The sequence below is a fragment of the Fistularia commersonii genome, chromosome 10 (genome assembly GCF_037954325.1).
Source record: "Fistularia commersonii isolate RoL2024-O1a breed Wild chromosome 10, RoL_Fcom_v1.0, whole genome shotgun sequence".
NCBI lineage: Eukaryota > Metazoa > Chordata > Actinopteri > Syngnathiformes > Fistulariidae > Fistularia > Fistularia commersonii.
The window spans coordinates 3,974,009-3,998,480 of record NC_141293.1 but is presented as its reverse complement, the minus strand read 5'-3'; the positions used below and the strand labels follow the sequence as shown (position 1 = coordinate 3,998,480).

Sequence of the window (24,472 nt, the reverse complement as noted above, 5' to 3'; positions counted from 1 at the left end):
CAGTGGCAAAGTAAAGGAAAATAAAAACAAACATTTGAATGCATTTGAACTGTTTCTTAAAATTGTAATGGGAGGTGCTACTGCATAATAGTTGAAATATTAACAAACACCTAGCATTTTCAGTTATTTGAACACTGAAATCAACACCTCAATGAATTTAAGCAGACTGTCATGACACAGTCATGTCTACAGACAGATCCGGCTAAACATGCTACTAACTTCTTCACACTTATCAAAACATCTTATAAAATGAAACCAAAAGAGCAACATTTTCTCTCGCGACACCCCAGTGGCAAAAAACAGTAAAGTCAACGAATGCTCTAAAAGAAATATGTAAATGGTATCTTTTAATTCAGCAGCACTCAGAAATAAAGATGAGCTATGTTGTGTTGGTGAAAAATGCACCATTTAGGTCTGTTTCGTATTAAAAAGCAGTTTATCAGTTATGAGGGTTTTTTTTTAGTTTTTTAAAATTACTTTAAAGTTATTCGTTTCAGTTGTCGATCAACCATCGGCTGTGGCACAAAGGGAGGTTAAGAATCGGATATTACCAGACAATTTCTACCAATAAATAAAATCAAGAAACGAACGTTCACCCGTTTTTAAAGTATTTGACGGAAATGATACATCTATTGCATCCTAATACAAATAGTGTACAAATTAAATCACAAAACTATTTCGCAATTAGATAAAATCTACCGCTTCAAATTTATTTTTTAAAAGTTTAGCGATATACCGGAAATGACGTGTTGGATAACTTCCGGGTTGTAGAATAATTAAAAACTTGGATATAAAGTGGGTTTACCCAAAAGTGTTGTTAAACCTTTTTAATATATATATTGCTTCAATTTTCATAGTTAATGTTTCCGAACACTTCAACACTTTCAGTGATTTAAATAAGTACTTTACCATTAGGTTTCTCGTCAGACGCCATGCAGTAGTCTTTACGGACACCCGGAAGTCAGCCGTCCGCTGTGATTCTTAGGGATTTTGGGACGTGTCGCGTCTTTCCGCAGGAGCCGCAGGGTTGTCTTCATGGCTGAGGACTGGTTCGGGTTTTGTTACTCGGCCGTCGTGGCCGTGGGAGGAATCATAGGTTACCTGAAAGCAGGTAGGACAGGGGAAAAAAAAGCAGCGCTCTACACAGAGCACGCGCCATGTAAACACGGAAGTAAACAGTGACAGTATTGTCAAACCCCATCTTTAGCATCAGCGGTTGTCGTGACATCATCTGAAACCACTTAAAATTTTTTAATTCTTTGCAAAATTATAAGAACTTGACCTTCTATTTTAGGGTACTTCCTTCTGATTTACACTTAAATTGTTGTCTTCGGAAACAGTGTTTTATGACCATGTGTTACTCCTCTCTTTGTTCATATTTAATGTAGCCGGTTGAATTTAAGGTAAATTCCTTCTTGTTTTAAGGTACTAGCATGTCACATTTCAAGTGCAGTTTACAGTTATGGCCAGAATTTTTGAGAATGACACAAATATTACATTTTTTACAAAGTCTGTTCCTTCAGGGTTTTTAGGTGTTTGCCAGATGTTTCTATGTTATATTGACATACAATTAGAAGCATCTCACAAGTGTCAAAAGCTTTTATTGAGAATTACATGCAATAGGCCAATATTTGCAGTGTTGACCCTTCTTCTTCATGACCTCCGCTATTCTCCCTGGCATGCTGTCAACTTCTGAACCAAATCCCGACAGATGGCCAAATTAACAAAATTTTGCATAATCAGTGCTTGGGGTTTGCAGAATATGGGGTTTTTTGATTGTTCACCCGTCTCTTGAGGATCGATCACAAGTTCTCAATGGGATTGAGACCTGGAGAGTTTCCTGGTCAAGGGCCCAAAATCTTAATGTTTTGTTCCCTAAGCCATTTTGTTATGACCTTTGCTTTATGGCAAGGTGCTCCAACATGCTGGAAAAGGCATTCTTCATCACCAAATTGCCCCTGGATGGTTGGGAGAAGTTGCTCTCGGTGGATGTTCTGGTACCATTCTTTGTTCATCGCTGTGTTTTTAGGCAAGATTGTGAGAGAGCCCACTCATGAATGGTCTCAGGATGCTTCACTGGTGGTAGCACTCACCTCGTCTTCTCCGAACAAGCCTTCCTCCAGATGCCCCAAACCAGGGGTCGGCAACCCCTAACACCCAAAGAGCCATTTGGACCCGGTTTCCATGGAAAAGAAAACACTGGGAGCCGCAAATAATTTTTGACATCTAAAATAAAGGTACCACTGTATGTAATTCTTTTTATTACCTTTACACTTTGTATAAACAAGTGTGTTGCTTATGAAATCCACAAAGTGCGACAGAGAAAATTACATTTTATTTATTAAATGAACACATTTTGAACATTTAGAGCGTGTAGCGTAGCCTTGACCTGAATTTTAAAATTGAATTGGGGAAAAAAAAAATCACTGTCTGTAAACAATAAAAAATATTTATAAAAAATAAATATTTGGAAAATATCTTCATATATATTTATTTTACCTGATTAATGGGACTTCTGCGCACAGCATCTGCAAATCGGCACTATACCGGCTGGCGGGTATGCCAGCTTCCGCGAGAGTGACGTTTATTTTGAGCGACGAAAAATAATAAATATAATTTTATTTTAATATTTCAAGATCACAATAATCTTCCAACTTAGAACTAAAATTAAAAAAAGGAACTAACACAAATAAAATACACTTCAATTTAATATTTATAATTTATTTTCCCAAGCCTCTCTGAGCCGCAGTGTAAGGATGAAATAGCCGCATGCAGCTCTGGAGCCGCGGGTTGCCGACGCCTGCCCCAAACAATCGGAAAGGGGATTCATCACAGAAAATGACTTTACCCCAGTGCTTAGCAGTCCAGTCCTTGAAACTTCTGCAGAATATCAGTCTGTCCCTGATGTTTTTGCTGTTGAGAAGTGGCTTTTTTCCTGCGCTCCTTGACACCAGGCCTTCCTCCAAAAGTCTTTGCCTTACTGTACGTGCAGATGCACTCACACCTGCCTGCTGCCATTTCTGAGCAAGCTCTGTACTGGTGGTGGCCCGATCCTGTAGCTGAAACAACTTCAGGAGACGGTCCTGCCGCTTGCTGGACTTTCTTGGGTGCCCTGGAGCCTGTTTGGCATCAATTGAAGCTCTCCTTGAAGTTCTTGATAATCCTACAGACGGTTGACTGATTTGCAATCTTACTCACTGCAATAAACTTCCCCATTAGGCCCTTTTTGTGCAATCCAATGATGGCTGCATGTGTTTCCTCGCTGGTAACCATGACTAACAGATGAGGAACAATGGCAACGTTTTCCAGTTCCAAATGTCCAGTTACTCAATCGTGAGAGATTGATCTCCAGCTTTGTCCTCATCCACAGCCACACCCATGTGTGTGACACTTGTGTGTCAGTGAAATTATGTTAGCTGATCCTTTTGTGGCAGGGCTGAAATGCAGTGGAAATGTAGTTTTAGTGCTAAAGTTAATTTTCAAGGCAAACCGGGATTATGCAAATAATTGCTGTTGAGTGGATCACTCATCATACCGTTCTGGAGTACCGTAATTTCCGGACTATTGGGCGCACCTCAATATTAGCCGCACCGGCTAGCCGATCGCTATCTCGGGCTTCCTCCTGCGCACTAAAACCGTCAAAGTCGTCTTCTTCAGTGTCGGAGTTGAACGGGCTCAGAATTTCCCGGTCATTTCATCGGTCCGATGTGACGAGGATAAATGTTTTAGCGGCGTGAAGCTCGTTAGCGTCTCCCACCCAAAGTCCTTATATTAGCCGCATCGTTGTTGACGTGAAATAGTCGCGGCTTATCGTCTGGAAATTACGGTATGTACAAATTTCTACTATAAAAGCTGAAACTGCAGGCTTTGTAAAAATGAATAGTTGTGTCATTCTCAAAACTCTTGGCCATGACTGTAGTTGCCAGCTGTTTGGCTACTATTTTTGTTCGTGTTTTCTCGATTTATAATCGGTTATTTCACTCTGATTGCTGGGGTAAGTTTATGCAGCTTTTCTTGTATTTTCGTACAAATCCAAAGGTCAGTTACTTCCTACTTATTAAGCTGTGCTTGGGTGATTACTTTGGAATTGTCTTGTAATTGTATGCATCGTACTGCTCACTTTGATAATTTATGTTATGATTTGTCATCTTAAATGGAGTAAAACAATCTTAGTATGACTCAAAATAACAGTGTAAAAAAAAAAAGGAGACAATTGAAATGAGGCCCTGATGCGTATCCCCTGCAGGCAGCATCGTCTCTCTAGCCGCGGGGCTGCTCTTCGGGCTGCTTTCTGCCATCGGCGCCTACCTGGCTTCGAGAAACCCCAAGAACGTGTGGCTCTCTCTGGGTAAGGCGCCGGCGCCGGTAAGGCACATGTAAAAATCCCCCCTCACACTGCGACCAACACCCTTCCCTCCTCTGCTGTGGACACGCAGGCACCTCGGCCACTCTGGCTGTCGTCATGGGAGTGAGATTTCTGAACTCCTGGAAGTTCATGCCGGCTGGTTTAATGTGCCTGTCAAGGTATTTGCATTTTTTTTGCCCGTCTTCTTACAACACCTACAACACATCCTGATATGAAATCATCTTTTTGCAGTGGGCTGATGGTGGCAAAAATCATCGCTGGGATGCGAAGCAGAGTGCACACTTCCTGAAATTTTGAAACGTACATTTTTATGCAAAGCATTTTTGTACTTCCGAGGGTTTCCCATTTTTTTATATAAAGGTGCTACGACCGTTTTTTGAATTTTCTGCCGTTTTCAAAAAGTTCTTTCTATGCTCTTTATAGAAATGACCTCATAAATCTACCAATTTGATTCATTTTTTTTACTGTTTTGCCCAAATGGCTTGAAGTGATGCCCATCTTGTCAAGATTTTACTGACGTCAATACACATGTGGATCCTGGTTATTATTGTATAAGTTATTCATCTCCTTGTTTATGTTAGTTCATAGTTATTATAATAAAAGGAGTTCCACAGTCAGATGTACATTCTTGAAATCTAAGCCCATCAAACCTATAAAGTGTTCTTTGCATTTTTTTTTTTCAGTGTTCATATTTGTTTTGTTTCTGGATTAGAAATGTATCAGGGGAAAAGATTGTAGAAAAAAAAACATCTTGCCCGTCTGCACAAACTGTAAAGCTAATACAAACGAACACACATTGTGTGTGACTTATCTTGGAACATTATGGAGAAATTAAGTTATGAAGGAACTGCAGGGCAAAACATTGTAAAACGTGCAACGCTGCCCCCTTGTGGCAGAAGCAAGTATTACAACAACTTTCCATCTTGATGTTTTGTGAAAGATTTGGAAGTCAAGTTTGGTGGCCAGTGCTCTGTTTTGTGTGTTATTATATATTTATTATGTTAAGATCCATTGTTTTGTTTTGTTTTGTTTTTTTATTATTTTTATTTATTTTTTTGGTTTGATGGTTAAATTAATTGCATTACATTTCTATCAGGCAATCCTGCAGGTGCAGATTTGGAATTTGTTCTTCAGTGGAACTGGTTATTGACCCCCGTCCTCAGTATCAGCAGACATGCGTCCCTCCAAGGAGTGCAGTGGAAAGTCCCAAAGCACAGCTGTGCTGCTGCGCGTCATCTTCTTCATGGATCAGCAGGAAAACATCGCCGTTTGTGTTTTCCTTAGTTTAAAAAAATATATCCAGAAGCTCTTCAGGCTGCCTCTGGATTCTTCTGGTACTTCCAGTGACCTTTTGGGAGAAGTTAATCTCCCTAGACAGCAAAGAATTTCCAGTCCACACATCTCAAAATTGACCCAGGAGTGCCTAAAGTCCATAACCCTGCAAAAAATCCCAGATGTTTGCTCTCCAATTAAAACATCCGATGATGTTCTTATGGTTGTCAAGACAGAAAACCCCAAGTGTAAATCTACAGTGTTTCCTCACAAGTTTGTCATCCCCTCTAAATAATATCCATTTTTGTTTTTTTGATGGAGCCAGCCTCTACTGAAGGTCTTAAGAAGTCAAGGTGTCCTCTGGAGAACATGTTCTTGCCTGCAGAGGTGGAGGCAACCCTCCATCCTTCCAAGTCTAGGAGACCAGACGACAGAGTCATGCCTTTATGGTTTGTAAGTGGTAGCTTAATAAAGGGGTACCCTTACCATCATTTAGGAGGTCTTTGCTCCTGGCCGGGGTCCATCCTGGAGTAGATTCTCAAATCGGCAGGCGATGACAAGTCGACTAAAAATGCAGATATAAGTGACAGGGCGGGATTTCAAGGCTGGAGAACAGGTCTGCGAACAGGCAGGCGCTATCAGAGGAGGCCATCGCCGCTCGGAAAGACGCCGCGTCCGTCGAAATTACAGGAAAGGAATGTTCTTTCAGCGCGTTCGAGACGGCCTTCCCGTTCAATCGATGATTTCCATGTCTTGTAATTTCCCCCTTGTGATATTTACAGTATATTTCGCAATTCAAGATTATTCCCCGATGACCTCCAGGTCCAGCGGGACTCACCACCGGCAGATGTTCCCTTCATCGCTCTCCGTCCACATCCGGCAATTTCTGATTCCGCATCCCGGTAAGGCGAGGCGTGAGTCGTGGTTGAAACGGGCGAGTTTGTCATGCGGTAGCCTAGAGAGGGTCGAAGATAAACGTAAACTCTTTGATTCATTCGTGAACCAGTTTCCCCAAAGTAAAGAAAACACCGGGAGCCACAAAATAAATTCGCAGGTTATATAATTTTTTTTTGCCTTTATGCTATGTATCCAAATGCACTGCGGACAGCAAAGTAGGAATTTCACTATGCATGCGACGATAAACGCTTTGAATGTTTAAACAAAATGTGTTGCGATGGACAACTGCAGAGAAAATGTTATTACGTTTCTGCATGCAACAAAATATTTGAAGTCTTAAAAAAAAAAAAAAGACGGTTGGTTTTAAGAAAAACCCTCAATGCCTATTTGATTCCTTCTTGTATTTATGTAAAAAAAGCCGAACTTAAATTATTCAGCGGCGGCAAATCAAAAATGCCATCTCTCTCTGCATGAAGTCGCTTATTAAGAGCGACAAAAATATTTCAACACGTTTTATCTAGATGTTACATGATCGCCTTAATCTTCAAATTTAAAAATGAAAGTTTAATTAAATACTGGATTGTTTACAAAAGCCACCAGACGTATCAAAGAGCTGCAGGTTGCCGCCCCCTGGTTAAGATAGATATCATTATACCTGCAAATGTGAGTTTCCGTCTTTATCGGAATAACCAAAGTCTCAACAATCAGTTAATGTGCTACTTCTCTGATCATTTCTTTACAAATTCATATCAATAACAAGAAAATACATAAAAATTAGGTGCATCAGATTGAACAGCATCGCCGTTGCCATCTCAGCTTCTGGCCAAGTCCTTTTTAAATGAAGAAATTCAAGTCCAATTGACATGACAAGAAAATTAGGACAATAATTCACCATGATCTGGATGACTGAGAACCTCCACAGATGGTCATAATGTACTTCAGGTTTAATATACACCGCAAGACACTCGTTGGTTAGTTAGCAACTAGCTTTTCTTGACTTGGTGTGTCACCATTTCATTAATTCACAATTGAGTCCCTGGTTTACGGCGTCCTCCACCTACAGTGTTTTGTCGTTACGTCACCCTCTCCCGTAAACTTCTAAAGAATATTTTGTTCCATCATTCCGACGTACAGCGTTTGTTAAAACAAATTTCACGCAGGAAGCGACGGCTTTTTCGAGGGTTGTACCTTAATTTTTGTTCGTGTTGTTCCGACAAAAAAAAAAAAAAAAAAAAAAAAAACATATATTGCGGAAGAACTGACCAGAGGATCAAGTGAATGCAAGACTTGCCATAAAGAAAATAAACATATTAGTAAATAAAAAAAGCTGGAAATAATGGAGGCAAAGTTGCATCAGGAAGTGGAAGTGAGAATCTTTTTGCCCCCCTTTTTTTTTTTTTAGGTGAATCCGGACCGTAATTGTTGCCGTGTTAATTTCACTTTCATTTAATTACTGAGAATTCATTGTGATGCATTTACAATTTGTTTGAATATGCTTTTCGGATAGCGAACCCGCCGCCACGTGCACGGAGAACACGTGCAACGCTCGGTCATAATATATGCAGTGAACGGCAAATTATCCTCTCGTCGGTATCGCCGATGTTCCGCCTTCGTAATTCACCCTGCATGTAATTAACTGCAAAAACGTGTCATGTCTTTATTAAGATCCATTCCAGCACTTCTTATTTGCCTTCTTCTCACATCTCGCGGATTTATTTCCAGTTTACCGAATTAGTTTGTGTGTTACGTGCACAGGCGCTGCCCCGGGGTATGGATTCTGGGGTCTCGTAGATGAGATAAGAAGGCCTGCAGAGATGAGATGCAGCAGCTGACAACCTTCAGCAGGAAAATGCAAAAACCAAGGAGGTGATAATGGAAGGAAAATGGGGGTTGCCAGGAAAGCGCCACTTCTGAACTGGCAATCCAGGAAATTGCCAGAAGGCCAACTTTGAATGCATCTTAATGGGCATTTATGCCCCTGTGACATACTTAAATCAATATTTCTGTTTCAAACCTTGTCAAACATCACATACTTCAATGTATGTTGCCATGGTTGATACACAACGTGTCCACTAGACCAGTGTTTCCCAACCACTGTGCAGCCGCACATTAGTGTCCCGTGAGAGATGCCCACTTTCACCTGATTGGTCCGAAAATTATGTATCCAACGCAAATAATGTGTCTTCCTATGTCTATGTGGGCCCATTCGATGGCAACGGGTAGTGAATTAACCTGCGCATCTGTGTATCAGAGTGATTAGTGACGCTTTGCGTGATACATTTTTAAAATAAAAAGTACTTGTATCCGCGTAAACAAACAGGCAGCGTTGTTGAAAACTACCAAGACGAGTGAGAAAGCAGTGAAAGCTTGCTATAAAGTTGCTGAACTCATCTCTAAATCCAAACAGCCACACACCGGAGCAAAACATTAATACTACCTGCCGGCAAAATCATTGTAGAAGAAATGCTCGGCTCTGGCGTTGATAAAGAAATAGCCAGAGTTCTCTCAAATAATACCATTTTCAGACATATTGATGACATGTCTTCGGACATTGCAAAAAAGTGTCCTGGAAAAGTTGCACATCAGTGGGAAATTTGCGTTGCAACTTGACGAATCTACAGATATTTGATATATTAGATTTCCCACTAAGTAGATTGAGACTACGGTTTCATTCTAATTAGTTAAAAAATGTTTTTGACATATTTATTTGGTGGTGTGCCGTGGGATTTTTCTAATGTAAAATATGTGCCGTGGCTCAAAAAGGGTTGGGAAACATTGCACTAGAGGGCGGTGCAGAGCTCCGCGTTCCGCTTTTCGTTTCAAACAATAACCAACACGGCGACGGCGCAGAAGCTTGTGATGGTGAACATTCTAAGAGAACTCATGAAAATGTATGATGGTGATGAACGCTTCTTGGGGCCACCCAACTCCGGTGCTTTTTTGCCCAGGTCCCCAAGAAACCCTTGATACGCCCCTGCTGGTCCGTCAACACCCTTGGAGTCACAATTGAAAGTGTCCTAACATACTGCATGATGGTGTGGTATTCTAGCGCTCTTCTAGCGCCCTCCCTTGACCTCGAAATGCTTCTGACCTCAATTCCGGCAGCAGACGTGGATGGGTATGTTTGGAGGCGGAGTGTCAATTCCTCTCACCAGGTGTGTATCTGGACTGGTGCAGGTAGTGCTGCTTTGCCGACAGGCCGCCAAAAGTGACTCTGTCCCTTGCTGGCTTTGACTCAGTGGACCTGGACGACATGTACATCAAATATGAAGATCATCGACGATAAAGCAAAGGGAATACCGTAATTTTTGGACCATAAGGCGCGCCACGTTATAAGGCGCATTATGAAACATACAAAGCCAAGCAGTTTAGTCGAACTTCATTCATCTCATTCGTCTCACCTTGTTCCCCCGGGAACTCTTTTTGGTCTTCTTTACTTGGCACAGTTCACTTGATGTTTCCTGCACTTCCATACCATTGATTCATTAATGTTGAATTCTTTCGCTGCTGCTCTATTCCCATCATCTACTGCATGACCGATAACCTGTCATGCAGTTATCATGCATGACTTGAATTTGAATTCTGCTTTGTAAGCATGTCTCATAACAGATGCCATTTTGGGGGGTCTTCAGTAATATTCTGTTGAACCACAGTATATACAAGATTACAAAAAGTGGCGGAGTTAAGTGTTCTATGTACTGTTCTCTGGTGAGTTTATGGTTGCCTGCAATAGTGGACACCTGAGGTTAGTGTGAGGTTGGGACAACGTTGTATTCCAGCGCTCCATAATTAGTTACCCAACGTACAACCCATATTCAACCAAGGACCGACTTTAACACAATGTCCACGTGTCAGGTGGGAACAATCCGACAATCAATCGAGTGGAGTGGCTTTTGTCGTTTACCAAAGTCCAACAAAAAATTTTGACAGATTTTTGAGCGGAGTGTACAAGTGATTTATGAGAAATTTTTAAGGATTTTAAGTAAGCCTTATAGTACGAAAAATACGGTAAAATGCCGTTGCTTACACATTATGGAGGACAGCAGGTTTCTTGGGGGTCGAACTTCCCGCTTCCTGATCCTCGTCAGTGGCGTCGCAGCTGTCGACTGACGTGAAGGAAGTCTGGCCCCACCGTCTGCGTCCAGCCCTTGCCCTGATCCCGCGGTTCTCTGGGTCCACCGGTGGCGCTCCTCCCTGCTTTTTGTTTCATCCCAAAAAATTTGAATAGGCACTCCGTCAGGCCGGTAAACATCACGTCCTTCTTTGCAGTCTTTGTACTTTTGTGATACCTACGGTCTGCAAACATCTTTCACGCTTCCCATTTGTCACCAGGCTAAGAGGCTCCTGTTGGCACTCGTCCGCCGCTTGTCCACTATTGAACTCGCGGTCTGTGTTTGCCTGAGCTGTGCGACACTCTGGGCTCCTTGGGGAGAAATCGAGCGGCAGGCCAACATAGAAATATGGGGATCGAAGGGCCTGAAATACAGAAAACACGATACTTTGTCGTCACTTCTGAGCACATCGACCAAATCCCAGATGGCTTTTCAGTTGGGGCAGCTGAGTGAAGACAAACCAAAGTTGGTGACCTGTGACTAGAGAGTGCCCAAAATGGGCGGCTGTTGGGGGGAAAAACAATGATTCTTCTTCTTTGTCTGCTCCAGCCGGTGACCAAAAAGTCGTTTCCTGCCTCTTTTAGGTTCCACCCATCCCTCATTAACCCTAACTTCTGGAATCTCCATGGAGGAGTGCGAGCAAGGTGTGAAATGTGATTTCATGCGAGCCTCACTGCCATCGGGGGCTCCTGGAACATTAGCCCCTTCAGAACTTTGGGAACTATTTGCATTTCCTAGTACGTTTTCAGTAACCGAGGTGTTTCTCGGTGCATTTGGACAGCATAGGAACCAGGTACCTCAGTTCTCAGAACCGTCTTAGCTCCTACTCTGAAGCATGGTCTTTTTACGGTTCCTTAGGAGCTCATGTGATGTAGGTGCCTGCTGACTGATAGCTCATAAGCCACAACCATTACCAGATACTTCTTGTGGACTTTGGAGCGCCATTTTTCAAAACTATTGCACTCACTGGCGAGCTGTTCTTTTGAGAGTTGCAGTAAAATGAAAAGGACCATCGAGAAATGGACCGACCAAGAGGTCCAAGCTTTTCTGGTCTGCTACATCACAGGGCTCGCAGCAGAACAAAAACATTTTCGCTGAAATAAGAACAGTTCACTCATGGCAGGCTTTTCACACTGCCAACCACCTCCTTCTCCAGAAGAGTGGCTCCTATATTAGAATTTCTTCAAGTTAGAGAGGCTTCTTTAGTTCTAATGACCTGTGGTGCCTGTTGGGAAACTCCCAAAGTCCATTAGAACTGAAGAAGCCTCTCAGGCGAGGGATGAAAGATCTTCGAGTGAAGAAATACAAGTCCAGTTGCCCCGACAAGAAGATGTTGACAAGAATTCATCATTACCTGGATGACTGAGAACCTCCACATACATGTGGTTCTTATAACTTTTCTGTCCCAAAGCAAGTATGGCGAAGCAGTCAGCTTTTTGATGTACTTTTCAAAAGTTGTTTCTACCGCAAACATCTAATACTCTCTTCATATTTGTAGGAACTGTGAGTGGTTCTTGCACTGGGCTCCCAAACTAAAGATATCTCCTGTCAGCATACCCCAAACGTCAATCTCAATAGTCAATTTTGATGATGTTTGCCGGGCTCTAACTTGAAGCTGTTTGTGATGATATGTAAAGATTCGTGAAAGCACCTCAGCAGCAGTCGCCCTCTTCCCGGGGTTCCACCGCAGCATCGCCCTCATCAGAGAGAGGGCATCGCCGCTGGCACTGGGAATCAGAGATCGGAGGCAGGATGGTTCACACTTCGGGAGGCAAAACCTCATCGAAGCAGCCAAACGGTGGCCCTCAGGCCAGTCCGACTGAGAGAGAAGAAGGAACATCATCGAATGAGTAGAGCTATCAAAATGAACATGTTACTTTGGATTGATGAATTTGATGGACACAAAAAGACCCCAAATCCCACCATTCCACCCAGTAACGGGAATTGGAGCTCCAATGCTATCTGGTGCCAACATACTGGCATTTTGATGGGACATTTGGGTCCAAAAAAAAAAAACAAGCTGGGACAAAGGAGTGACAGGAAGTAGCTGTCACTCTCCGAAGGAAAGAGTTTTAATTTCACCGAAGCACTTCCTGCTCAAAGTACCGAAAGCATGACACCAAGCAGACATTTCTCTGAGGAATGTGCCGCAGGGACTCCGGTCACAGCGACGCCTGGATCGAACAAATCCTCAGGGAACACCGGGGACTCGGATACCGTGTACAAGTCTGTTTTCTCAGAAGCTGGATCAAAATGGGCCAAAAAATGTGGTGGTAAATATGGGATTTTTAAAATTTTTATTATGCAATCGTGACACCAGATATGTTCTTTAGTTGTTGTGTCCTGCACTGTAGCCATTGGGTGAGAGTCGGGGTTCTCCCTGGACCAATCACGGGGCCACAAACAGAGACATACCACCATTCACTCGCTCATTCGCACTTCTGTGCAATTCAGGGTCTCCAATGAACCTCACCTTCCTCAGGGTCCCAAGCACCTGACAGATTCTAAAAATCTCGTCCACCTCGCTATGGCCAGGAAACAGCGGTCTGAACGTGTACAGCTCCGCCACGATGCAGCCCACGGCCCACAGGTCGACGGGGGAGCTGTAGGAGTTGGACTTGAGGAGAAGCTCTGGAGCTCTGTACCTGTATGACCAGGTATGGATACCGTCAAAATGTACACTATGGATGTAGTGCAGTATATAGTCTATAGTTAAAACATTTAAATCCTTTCCAAAAGCTTCTTGCGGGGCAGGCATCATTTATCCGACATTAGAATCCAGCATTTGTCAAGAAACATAAGAAATCTAAATCATCCCCAATTTTAATTCATTTATTCTCAATTCATGTATTCACATCAATTTTACCCCCTTGTGTACTTGTCATTTATGACATGATTTAATTGCTTATGTTTAGTTTCCTGTTTTTTGTGATCTATAGTGAGAGTGTTTGCAGATGACATTGTGATCTATTGTGAGAGCAGGGAACAGGTTGAGGAACATCTAGAGAGGTGGATGTATGCTCTGGAAAGGAGAGGGATGAAGGTTAGTCGTAGCAAGACTGAATATATGTGTGAGAATGAGAGGAACCCGGGTGGAACAGTTAGGCTACAGGGAGTGGAGATCAAGAAGTTGGAGGATTTCAGGTACTTAGGGTCAACAGTCCACAGCGTAGGGAATGTGGAAATGAGGTAAGGAAACGGGTCCAAGGAGTTTGGAATGGGTGGAGAAAAGTGTCAGGGGTACTATGTGATAGAAGCCTTTCAGCCAGAATAAAAGGAAAGGTGGACAAGACAGTGAGACCAGAGATGGTCTCCAAAGTCTAGAAACAGTGACAATGACCAAAAGACAGGAGGCCGAGTTGGAGGCGGCAGAGATGAAGATGTTGAGGAAGGATAATGAATATATCGGTGGACAGATGCTGGAATTGGAGGGTCTAGAGACCAAAGAGAAGATTTACGGACTTAGTGAGAGAGGATATGAAGTTAGTTGATGTGAGAGAGGAGGACACAGAGAATAGGGTTGGATAGAGAAGGTTGATTCGCTGTGGTGACCCCTGAGGGGAAAAGCCAAAAGGAAAAGAATAAGATATTTTTCACATTTTAGATAAGAGTTTGGTTGATTTTAAAGGATACCAATAAGAGATGTGCTCATGGAATTTGATTATGACAGCCCTTTTCACTCACCGGCTGCTAAGGTTTACACCTGTTCAACATCTTGTTAACATAGAGAGCTAACCAGCCAAGCATACGGCAGCAACTCGACACATTTTAGACTTGTAGACATGCTGAAGTTCAACAGGGGGGAGACGGGATTTTAAGTGATTCTGAGCGTGGTGTGGTTATTTGTGCGCAATAGGAGTTATGAAAAACGTCGCCTGTTTGGAGTCTTGATTTTCACCCCCCTTCGTATTGGCGCTGCAGGTCGGTGGCATGAACGTTTACAGCAACTTGTTGAACCGATAACGCCAAAAATTTAGGTACTTTGGAAGACAAAAGGGGGTCAGAAGGTAACCTAATAAAGTGTCTGTGAGCGTGGTTGCTTAAGCGTTCTTTGGCGGGTAGGGTTGGCAAACTTCTCTTAAAATACATAATAATGCGTCAAGAAACGCTTAGCGTCCGACGTTCTACCGTGAACCGTTGGAATGGTCAGTCTCACCATCTGGTGGAGACATAGTCGGTGTATGGCGGCTGCGAGCGGATTTCCCTGGCAAGTCCAAAATCCGCAATCTTTACCAGCTCCGGCCCGACGCAGAGCAGGTTCTCCGGCTTCATATCACGATGGAAGTACCCTAAAACGAAATATTTTTCGGCAAAAGGTGTCACTTCGTTTACAAAACCCAAACAAAGACGAGAGAAACGGGATAAAGAATGGGAAGAGAGAGAAACCTACCGTGTTTGTGCACAAATGCCAAACCGGACAACACCTGGAAGAGTATGTTTCTTATCTCCTGCTCAGAAAACATCTTCTCCCTTGCAGCAAAGGGTGATGAGGAAAAAGAGACAAGGACAGTTCAGAATAATATACGCCATGTAGAGCATCCTGCTTCCATGACTTGGTTCGACGTGAATCGGGTGAATCGAGTTAATGGTCGGTGGCCCCTTGATCCACCCAAGGTGAACCCCACTTCTTGGCCAGTGGGATAAATAAAGGGTATAAATATTGACGGAATGACCAATGAGTGTATCAATGACTGAATTCAAATCTGAAGAAAACCTTTGAGTCTTAAAACAATACAAATACATTCAAAATTTTGGGATCGATAGCTTGACTTGTTTCTTCCAGATCGGTAAAGTAATTTCCTGACTAAAAGCCGTTGCTTTTTGATCACTGTTGCTTAAACAATGATGTAGCTGATTTGTGAATATTTTGGGGCCGCCAAAACATTGAACCTCGACACATCGGACCAATGAAATTCCGACAATTCCGATTTTAACGGTTTTAGTTTTACAGATATCACTGACAATAAGGAGCAAGTGAATTATGGCCCATGGCAGTGTTTTTACGTGAATAATTTAAATTTGTAGTATTCATTTCACAGTTTTTTCCTGTGATACCTAGTTGATGTGTCACATAGCCTTTTGTATTGTCAAGTCTCTACTTCTTTTTTACTTTGTCTCACCTGCAAGCCATCTTTCAGAAAAAAAATGAATCTACATGAAGAGAAAAGCTTTATTTACAACCAAAGTCATTAAAATGTAGGAAAACGCCTGCTTGTTTTTCACGATCGGTTTTAGAAACCACCAAAAGGTTTACCTACCCCTGAATTAGAAGTCAAACACCTGACAAGGTATGATTTTTTTCCAGCATGCAGTACCACTTTGTTTTTGTTTTTTTTGTTCGTTTTTTTTTTTGTTTTTTTTTTAAACGGGCCCTTCAATTAGTCCCCTCTGGGTTTCGGGAGGGCTCGCACATTCGTGCTTTTCGTCATTGCGTAACCCGCCAAGGAAAGACATCGCTTCCATCCAGTCAGGAGAATTCGACCGCATCTCCCGAAGAAGTTATGCAGTTGTGAAGAAAAACTAGCAACAAATCAATTATGACCTTCACCTAGACCAAATTTAATTATTAAACAGATTCTATGTGAATTAAATAATAAACGTAAACACATATTGTGACAATGGTCAAGTCACTTTTTATAAACCTACCGTCATTTCCTAATTATAAGTCGCTACTTTTTTCCCATGCTTTGGAGACTGCGGCTTCAACAACAATGCGGCTAATTTATGTTTTTTTTTGGGGTAGCGAGCTTCACGCCACCGAAACATTTAACCTCGTCACATCGGACCGATAAAATGACCGCGAGGCCGTTGAATTCCGACATCGAAGAAGACGACTAATGGTTTTAGTGCGCAGGAAGAAGACCAAGATAACAATTAGCCGGAGTAGCACAAAGTAGGGATAGAAAAAGGATGGACTTTTCCTTGTCTTATTTATTATTAATCTTCTTCGTCAGCCGTTTCAAGGCGCTTGTCGGAAAAAAAGCATTTCCAGGACTGATTTGTTGATGTATTTAATTAAAAGTTTAAATAATGTTGATGTTACAATGTGGACTCCTGCGGCTTATAGACAAGTGCGACCTATATATGCACACATATATTTATTTGGTTATTTTTAGCCATTATTTTCAGGTGCGCCCGATAGTTCGGAAACGAAGGTAGATAGAAAGAGTCGGCTTTTACTTTGAGAAGCCCTTTTGAAATCCCCTACTGCTTTGCAAAAATGGTTTCAGACCTTTGGAAACCCGACTGACACGTTTCTCTGGAAAACAAAACCAGATAGTGACATAAAAGAAATAAGTCCAGTGGACTTGAGATAACTCACGAACATCATGTCCGTGATTGTGTGACCGTTGGAAGTGAAAAGGCAATTTTGGTGTTTGTTACCTCTTCGTCATGAGCTGGTGCAGGTTTTCTTTCATGTATTCAAAAGTAAAGTAGAGGCAGTTGTTTACTTTTGCCACTTCCTTCAGTTTCACCACATTTGGGTGACTCAGCTTCTTCAGAGACTATTTTAGGTGATAAAACACAAGGAGATCAGTCCAAACAGAACAGTTGATGTAATACAAGTGTTACAATAATGGTAAAAAGCAAAAGGTAATTAGCGAATTCAGTCTGGAAAGTAAGAATAAGTTTTGATTACTGGTATATTTCTAACATCTCACCTTAAACTCTTTCAGATCCAAGCACTCATCCCAAGAATAAAACTTCCTCTTCATCCTGTTGAATTTTTCCTTCTATTAAAACAATCCAACTGTTCATGTATCTCATACCATGCAATTGAATGATATACTTACATATAACATGATGCAATTATCTATAAGTTGTTGGCCCAGCTGAGTATTATAGGGTATCAACTCATGTAAAGTGTCCACAAAATAGAAGTAAAAATAATTCCCCATGAAATGTTGCACAATACAAGTACAAAGCTGTGCTACATGCATTACATACTTGAGTGGAAGTAAAATTTAAGTTAAATGGCAAGTACCTCGAGGCTGTATCTTGCTCGTTACTTTCTGTTTCTGTATCACATCCACTCATCCGGTATGTGGTTTCGCACCAGTCCAGAGCGTGTTCTGGAATTGGGTGACACCAGGATGGACCGTGCAGGTCCAGTGGCCTAATGGATAAGGCATCAGCCTCCGGAGCTGGGGATTGTGGGTTCAAGTCCCACCTGGATCGAGAGTAGTTCCCCTTTGCACCAGTTGGTACTAACAAGTCATCTTTGGGTGGTCAAGTACACTTGTACATACTTCCTAAAGTCAAAGCACTATGTTGGTAAGATTGGACTGTTAATGGTGACTTCTCAAAAGGTCTCCATGGGTTTTCCCAGAAAGTCGGGAGTGTAGGCTTTTTACTGGCTTTGTCTTTTGCTTGGAGTCACTACAGCAGCTCTAGTTATCCCTTCCTCGTTCCTCAACGCTGGGCAGTAGCAACATGGTCGTCATTGTGAATTGTCAAAATTCTTTTCCAGTTGACAGGATCGTGACAAGATCATTTTGACAACAAAAAAACAAATTTAGCTCATTCCGTGATGGGTCTAATGGTAAATCTGACTGGACCTTTTCACAACTTGATAGCTTAATTCAGCAAGAAGGGGTTTCCTGGATGTTAATGGAACCAACCCTCCGTGAGCTGCCACCTTACCGTGGTGGAGGGTTTGCGTGTCCCAGTGATCCTGGACGCCGCTGGAAGACATTGGTCACCAACTGCCGTGTCTTCATAGGCGCACAGCTTGGCAACACCGACCATCGCACGCTGATAGCTGGCCTGCGGCGAAAGCTCAAGGCGGGGGCCTCACCCAATGCCTCTTTTTGTGGTCCAGTGGCCTAATGGATAAGGCACCAGCCTTCGGAGCTGGGGATTGTGGGTTCGAGTCCCATCTGGATCTTGGCCTTCCCTTTTGGTAGAGCTCAGGCAGCAGTGGGTCAGAACAGATTACCCAGAAAGTCAGCAGTGCAATGCTTTTTCAGTGCAGGCGATAGAAGGGATGAAGAAGTGATAAGCAGATTTGGTATACAGAATACGAACACAGAGGGGTCAGGTGGTGGTAGACTTTGCAAAAAGGTCGAAATGGCTGTAGTGACCACTCTTTTCCAGAAAAAACAGGAACATAGGGTAACTTATAAGAGCAGATAGGTAGACTACAGATAGGTAGACTGCGGGTAGACTACATCTCGTACAGACGAGGTAACATGAAAGAGATCAGAGACAACACCAGGCTTGAATAAAGGCCAGCATTCTTCATCTTCCCAAGTAAGTGCCCTTTTGACTATAAAAACTGTAAGTTAACTTTTTTTTGACAAAAAGAGTGGTCCAGTGGCCTAATGGATAAGGCATCAGCCTCCGGAGCTGGGGATTGTGGGTTCAAGTCCCACCTGGATCGTGAGAGCCTCCTTGTTTGTGTGCCGGAATGTGCTGATAAGTTGGCTTTCGGCTTTCTGTTTCTGATTTGGGTGAGCTTGTGGAACTTCCCTGTTAGTGTAGAATATCAGTTACTGAATCTCCATAGTGTCAGTGCAAAATCAGGAGAGGTAAAAAGGAGTCTAACACCTTTACTTGACAACGGTACGCTGGGACATTTTGAAAAAGTCCAACTTTCAAATATATAGATAATGTAATCCATAATCCTAAACCAGGCCTCACGGTGTCTTATCGCAGCTTTGGGTGGTATATGCCAAACTGTCGACGTCAGTTTTGGCATCAGCGTTGTGTTGTCAAGGAGCAGTGATTGAATAATTGATTGAATGGGCATTAAATCCACCTGCTTGTCGCGGCAGCTGCATAGAGAGGGCTCGAGTAGAGGGAATGTATGCTTGTTGACCACAAAATCAAACTACAAACTGGGCCTTTGGAGCAGCCAGTCACGCCCGCCGTTGGAATCAGACACGGTCGTTTGTACAGCAGGTGAACCGTGCGATTCTCCCTCACCTGTCAGTGACTTCATCTTTTGGTTGGAGTCACTACAACTTTGTCGTCAAAAAACACAAGGATCGTGCCACACAGTGCATTACCTCAACGGCAGAGACTTCAGACAGGTAGGCCTGCATCGCTTGCAACCCTCTGGGCTGTGTACTGTTTTTTTTTAACTATTTGGCGCACTTAAAATTCTTACATTTTTTCAAAAATCGTCCATGCGACCTTACAATCCCGCGCACCTTATGTATGAATTCTTGTTTAGTTGGACTTTGGTAGGTGACAAAGACGCGTCGCTTGATTGACTGTCGGACAGGACGTTGTGTTAAAGTCGGTCCTTGGTTGAATATGGGTTGTAAGGTTAGACGTCAGATAACTAATTATGTAGTGCTGGAATACAACGTTGTTCCAACCTCACGCTGACTTCAGATGTCGCTGGCAAGCATAAACCAGTCAGAGAATAGTACATGGTATACTTACCTCTGCCACTTTTTGTAGTGGAGGAAGCAAGTAGATGATCTGTGCCAAGTAAAGAAGACCAAACAGAGTTTCCGAGGGAACAAAGCGAGATGATTGAGAAGAATAAAGTTTGACGAAACTGACTGTAAAGTTTTTCCTGGTCCAGTGGCCTAATGGATAAGGCACCAGCCTTCGGAGCTGGGGTAGGCTACAGTAGGCTAGTAGGGTTTCCTGGGTCCCAAGGCGGACCAAAGCTATCCATTCTTCAACATTGAGGAATCGTGGACAACTCCTCTCCGGAAATTCTTCCCACTCCTAATTGGGCTTATTTGTGGTCCAGTGGCCTAATGGATAAGGCATCAGCCTCCGGAGCTGGGAATTGTGGGTTCAAGTCCCACCTGGATCATGGAAGCCTTCTTATTGGTGTGCCAGACGGTGCTGATACATTAGGAAGGAAAAAACCTTGGCCAAAAACTGTCTTTTGCACCCTTTCTGATTTGGGTGAGCAGTCGGCCATAGGTTTCCCAAGTGACATGTTGGTCTGAAAGGCCCCCACATTATTTTGACCTTCCTTTTTGTGTGGCACACACCTTGCACACCAACAAGCCAGGCAGCATACAACGGATTTTGAAGTCAGAGGTAAATTCAGATGATCCAGGTGGGACTTGCAGTTGCTTGGGAGGCTAATGCCTTGTCCATTTGGCTACCGGACCACTGAATGGAGCAATTAGAAATAGAAGCGACTGTAGGTGAGAAGGTGGTCCCTTGACTAGCTCAGTGTTGAATGTGAACAACGAGAGCAGATCTTCACCACTGTGAAGCCTTTGGAAGCCGTACTCTTGGATTTAAGGGATAACATGTTGCTTTTCACAGAAAATATGCAAGGATGTATTTGGTTACTTTACACCCATGTGTTGGACGTTGGACGTCACTTTCAGACATTCCATCGGATATGACATTTTACATGTCATGAGCTTCTGGTCTGACTTTTCCACAGAAAATGTGCAACAAAAGTAAAAGAGTAGGACTACTTTGTCACTCGGAGGTGGCCTCACCCAGACATTGATTGTGTGGGTCACAAAGGGCCATCTACAAGATGATGACACTCATCAAGGAAAGAGGCGATCCAGGTGGGACTTGAACCCACAATCCCCAGCTCCGGAGGCTGATGCCTTATCCATTAGGCCACTGGACCACAAACCAGGGAAATTGGTAATGGAAAAATTTCCGGAAGAGAAACTATCCTCGCTTCCAGCTCGGTGTTGAAGAATGGATAAATAGATTTGGGTTTTGGACAAGGAAGAGTACGTCAGATGCAGAATTTGCTTTGAGATTGCTAATAGACAAGTACAGAGAAGGTCAGGAGGAGCCGTGTTGTGCTTTTGTAGACCTAGAAAAAGCATATGACAGGGTGCCAAGAGAGGAGCTCTGTTGTATGTGTTGTATGAGGAAATCTGGAGTGGCAGAGAAGTATGTTAGACTGGTGCAGGACATGTATGCTAGCTGTGAGACAGTGATGTGGTGTGCTGTAGGGCTAACAGAGAAGTTCAAGGTGGAGGTGAGACTCTATCAGGGATCTGCTCTGAGCCCCTTCTTGTTTGAAGTGATGATGGACAGGCTGACAGAGACGCCAGACTGAGATGGTTTGGTCATGTACACAGGAGAGACAGTGACTATATTGGTAGACGGATGGTGGAATTGGAGCTACCAACTACCATTTTCCACAGAAAATGTGCAACAATGTACGACTTAAGTAAAAAAGTAGAACTTATTTCTCAGTGTTGAAGATTGGATACTAGAGTTGGTTTTTGGACAAGGATGCGTCGCGAAAGAGAACCCTTCTTGCTGAATTAAGATATTAAGACGTGATACTGTCCAATTTGATTTATCATTGATTTATCCACCATGGAATGAGCTTCTGAGTTGAATTTTCCATCAAAATAATCTTTTTGTACACAATTGAAAGTGAATTTTGACATTTGAGATATGTGATTGAGCATTGAATCATAGGAGTCGCTTTGACACTGGAGGAAACTCCCCCTTTAAGATAACTCCTACTCCATCTCTCTTGGTGTCAGTACCATGATAGTGCAACTTAAAGCCTGCTTCTAAGCATCTAGCCTTACTACCCGGTCTCCTGGACACACAGTATATCCACATTCCTTCTCTGCATCATGTCAACCAACTGTCTACCCTTTCTTGTCATACTCCCAATATTTATAGTCCCTACTCTCTGTCCCAGACTCTTGCCTTTCCTCTTCTCTCTCTGCTTCCGAACACACCTTCCTCCTCTCCTTCTTTGACCTACAGTAGCCCAGTTTCCATTGGCTCCCTGTAAGTCATCGGTACCAATGGGGGTCGTTGTTGACCCGGGCCTCGACTGATCCGGTTTGATCTGGTTGTGATGATTGATTCGTATGTTTAGTTTTGGCAAAAGTTTTACGCCGGATGCAACCCTTTGCATTTATCTGGGCTTGGAACCGGCTCAGGGAGACACCGGCCCGTGGCCTCCTCCGGCGCTGGCTCAGCAAGATAACGGTCCATGCCTCCCTGTGGCTGCATAATTTTTACCACTAAGCACCAGAAGCGGTGCTCATTCTGGACAAATTCTGATTCCCGATGATCCGATTTACATAACACGAGCTTCTGGTCTGACTTTTCCACAAAAAATGTGCAACAATGTACGACTTAAGTAAAAGGTTAGAACTAGTTTCTCAGTGGGAGACCTAGACATTTATTGTTTAGTAACAAATAAAGGGCTATCTTATGACACTCACTAAGGAATACGGCGATCCAGATGGGACTTGAACCCACAATCCCCAGCTCCGGAGGCTGATGCCTTGTCCATTAGGCCACTGGACCACCAACCTGGGGACTTGGGAATGGAAAAAATTCCGGAAGAGAAACGATCCTCACTTCCAGCTCAGTGTTGAAGAGTGGGTAACTAGAGTGGGTTTTTGTACCAGGATGCATCGCCAAAGAGAACCATTCTTGCTAAATTAACATATTGAGACGTGACTCTGTCCAATTTGATTTGCCATTGATTTACCCACCATGGAATGTGCGTCTCAGTTGAATTTCACAATTTGAGGGATGTGATTGAGCATTGAATCACTGGAGTCCTTTTGACACCGGAGGAAACTCCTCCTTCAAGAAAGCTCCTACTCCATCTCTCTTCTTGTCAGTACCATGATAGTACAACTTAAAGCCTGCTTCGAAGCATCTAGCCTTACTACCTGGTCTCCTGGACACACAGTATATCCACCTTCCTTCTCTGCATCATGTCAACGGACTCTCTACCTTTTCTTGTCATAGTCCCTACATTCAAAGTCACTACGCTCAGTCCCAGACTCTTGCCTTTCCTCTTCTCTCTCTGCTTCCGAACACGCCTTCCTCCTCTCCTTCTTTGACCTACAGTAGCCCAGTTTCCATTGGTTCCCTTTAGGTCATCGGTACCAATGGGGGTCGTTGTTGACCCGGGCCTCGACCGATCCGGTTTGATCTGGTTGTGATGATTGATTCGTATATTTAGTTTTGGCAAAAGTCTTACGCCGGATGCCCTTCCTGATGCAACCCTCCGCATTTATCTGGGCTTGGGACCGGCTCAGGGAGACACCGGTCCGTGCAGCCCTGAGGCTGCATTTCACAAGAAACATCTATTAAATTTATACCACTAAACACCGGAATCGGTGCTCATTGGCCGACAGATGTTGGAGCAGCACCATCAGTTCCGTGACCGGGCAGTTTCTGATTACCGATGCTCCGACTGTACGTTTGGGGCGGATAGAAGATCACTGTAACCGTCTTATATGGTATCTGCTCAAAGCAGGAAAAGTCTCAAGCTTCTTGGACTGGATCGATCCAGGTGGGACTTGAACCCACAATCCCCAGCTCCGGAGGCTGATGCCTTATCCATTAGGCCACTGGACCACATATGTGAGGTAAAATGTCAACGTATAGTTTCTCCATTGTTGTCTGTAGGCTACTATGTCGCTAAAAACGCTCTCAAGTTCCATCCCGAACTTCCCAGCTTTGCTGACAGGGGGTGAAGTTTCCGCCACCTCGGCAAGAAACCGTCCAACATGGATCAGATATGTTGCTCATGTGAGCATTAGGGCGAGGAGGACGCAGGCTAGAAGCACCTTGCATCTTAATCAGCTTAGGGTATGTCCCTGCCATGGCGTCGGGCTGTCAGGAGGAAGATCACGCTCACCTTTTGATAGCCACCAGCTCCCCGGTGCTGTCGCTCCTGCCGAGGAACACGCTGCCGTAGGTGCCGTCCCCCAGCTGCCTCAGCAGAGTGTAGTCGTCCATCCCGCCTTGACCGTCCGGCCCTGCCGTTGAAAGGCATTAACCCCGCCGGACTTTCTCTCTGCGGGTTCCCGGAGCGTCGCCCTTCCCAAGGTAAGCCTTCATTTATGGCGGACAGAGAAAACCTCCGTCCAAGTGGATT

The 24,472-nt window shown here is 43.5% G+C and overlaps 2 protein-coding genes and 7 non-coding genes across 10 annotated transcripts; 5 read left to right on the top strand and 4 right to left on the bottom strand.

The window, feature by feature from the left end:
- The first annotated feature begins 785 nt into the window (after positions 1-785).
- Positions 786-6,197, top strand: LOC147230142 (transmembrane protein 14C-like). The gene is made up of 4 exons (XM_086153335.1): positions 786-1,111; positions 4,247-4,348; positions 4,437-4,524; positions 4,598-6,197. The coding sequence occupies exons 1-4, from the start codon at positions 1,036-1,038 to the stop codon at positions 4,653-4,655; spliced, it is 324 nt and encodes a 107-aa protein (XP_086009461.1). The 5' UTR covers positions 786-1,035; the 3' UTR covers positions 4,656-6,197.
- On the bottom strand, positions 5,928-24,408 carry LOC147230134 (serine/threonine-protein kinase MAK-like). Of its 2 annotated transcripts, none has more exons than XM_086153332.1 (13): positions 24,233-24,408; positions 17,310-17,364; positions 17,032-17,153; positions 15,038-15,117; positions 14,804-14,936; positions 13,121-13,292; positions 12,299-12,466; positions 10,829-11,011; positions 10,563-10,732; positions 9,688-9,779; positions 6,477-6,593; positions 6,125-6,203; positions 5,928-6,053 (listed from the first exon to the last, which is right to left on the bottom strand). In XM_086153332.1, the coding sequence occupies exons 1-12, from the start codon at positions 24,331-24,333 to the stop codon at positions 6,127-6,129; spliced, it is 1,470 nt and encodes a 489-aa protein (XP_086009458.1). In that variant the 5' UTR covers positions 24,334-24,408; the 3' UTR covers positions 5,928-6,053; positions 6,125-6,126. The 2 variants fall into 2 exon arrangements, with proteins under 2 accessions (XP_086009458.1, XP_086009459.1); XM_086153333.1 differs by having other exon boundaries at positions 10,563-10,729.
- Positions 17,754-17,826, top strand: trnar-ccg (transfer RNA arginine (anticodon CCG)). The gene has a single exon. It is a non-coding gene; the product is annotated as a tRNA-Arg (tRNA).
- trnar-ucg (transfer RNA arginine (anticodon UCG)) lies at positions 18,463-18,535 on the top strand. The gene has a single exon. It is a non-coding gene; the product is annotated as a tRNA-Arg (tRNA).
- trnar-ccg (transfer RNA arginine (anticodon CCG)) lies at positions 18,958-19,030 on the top strand. Its single transcript has one exon. It is a non-coding gene; the product is annotated as a tRNA-Arg (tRNA).
- Positions 20,353-20,425, top strand: trnar-ccg (transfer RNA arginine (anticodon CCG)). Its single transcript has one exon. It is a non-coding gene; the product is annotated as a tRNA-Arg (tRNA).
- trnar-ccg (transfer RNA arginine (anticodon CCG)) lies at positions 21,142-21,214 on the bottom strand. The gene has a single exon. It is a non-coding gene; the product is annotated as a tRNA-Arg (tRNA).
- On the bottom strand, positions 22,809-22,881 carry trnar-ccg (transfer RNA arginine (anticodon CCG)). The gene has a single exon. It is a non-coding gene; the product is annotated as a tRNA-Arg (tRNA).
- On the bottom strand, positions 23,877-23,949 carry trnar-ccg (transfer RNA arginine (anticodon CCG)). The gene has a single exon. It is a non-coding gene; the product is annotated as a tRNA-Arg (tRNA).
- Positions 24,409-24,472: the final 64 nt, after the last annotated feature.

Bases quoted from the DNA above. Each gene is read 5' to 3' on its own strand.
- LOC147230142 (XM_086153335.1), top strand. From the start codon at position 1,036: ATGGCTGAGGACTGGTTCGGGTTTTGTTACTCGGCCGTCGTGGCCGTG. The intron at 4,349-4,436 runs GTAAGGCGCCGG...GTGGACACGCAG, and splicing joins GAACGTGTGGCTCTCTCTGG to GCACCTCGGCCACTCTGGCT. The intron at 4,525-4,597 runs GTATTTGCATTT...ATCTTTTTGCAG, and splicing joins GGTTTAATGTGCCTGTCAAG to TGGGCTGATGGTGGCAAAAA.
- LOC147230134 (XM_086153332.1), bottom strand. From the start codon at position 24,333: ATGGACGACTACACTCTGCTGAGGCAGCTGGGGGACGGCACCTACGGC. The intron at 10,733-10,828 runs GTAGGTATCACA...TGAAACAAAAAG, and splicing joins GTGAAAGATGTTTGCAGACC to CAGGGAGGAGCGCCACCGGT. The intron at 6,594-9,687 runs GTGAGAGGAATT...GACCCTCTCTAG, and splicing joins CCAGTCCAGATACACACCTG to GCTACCGCATGACAAACTCG.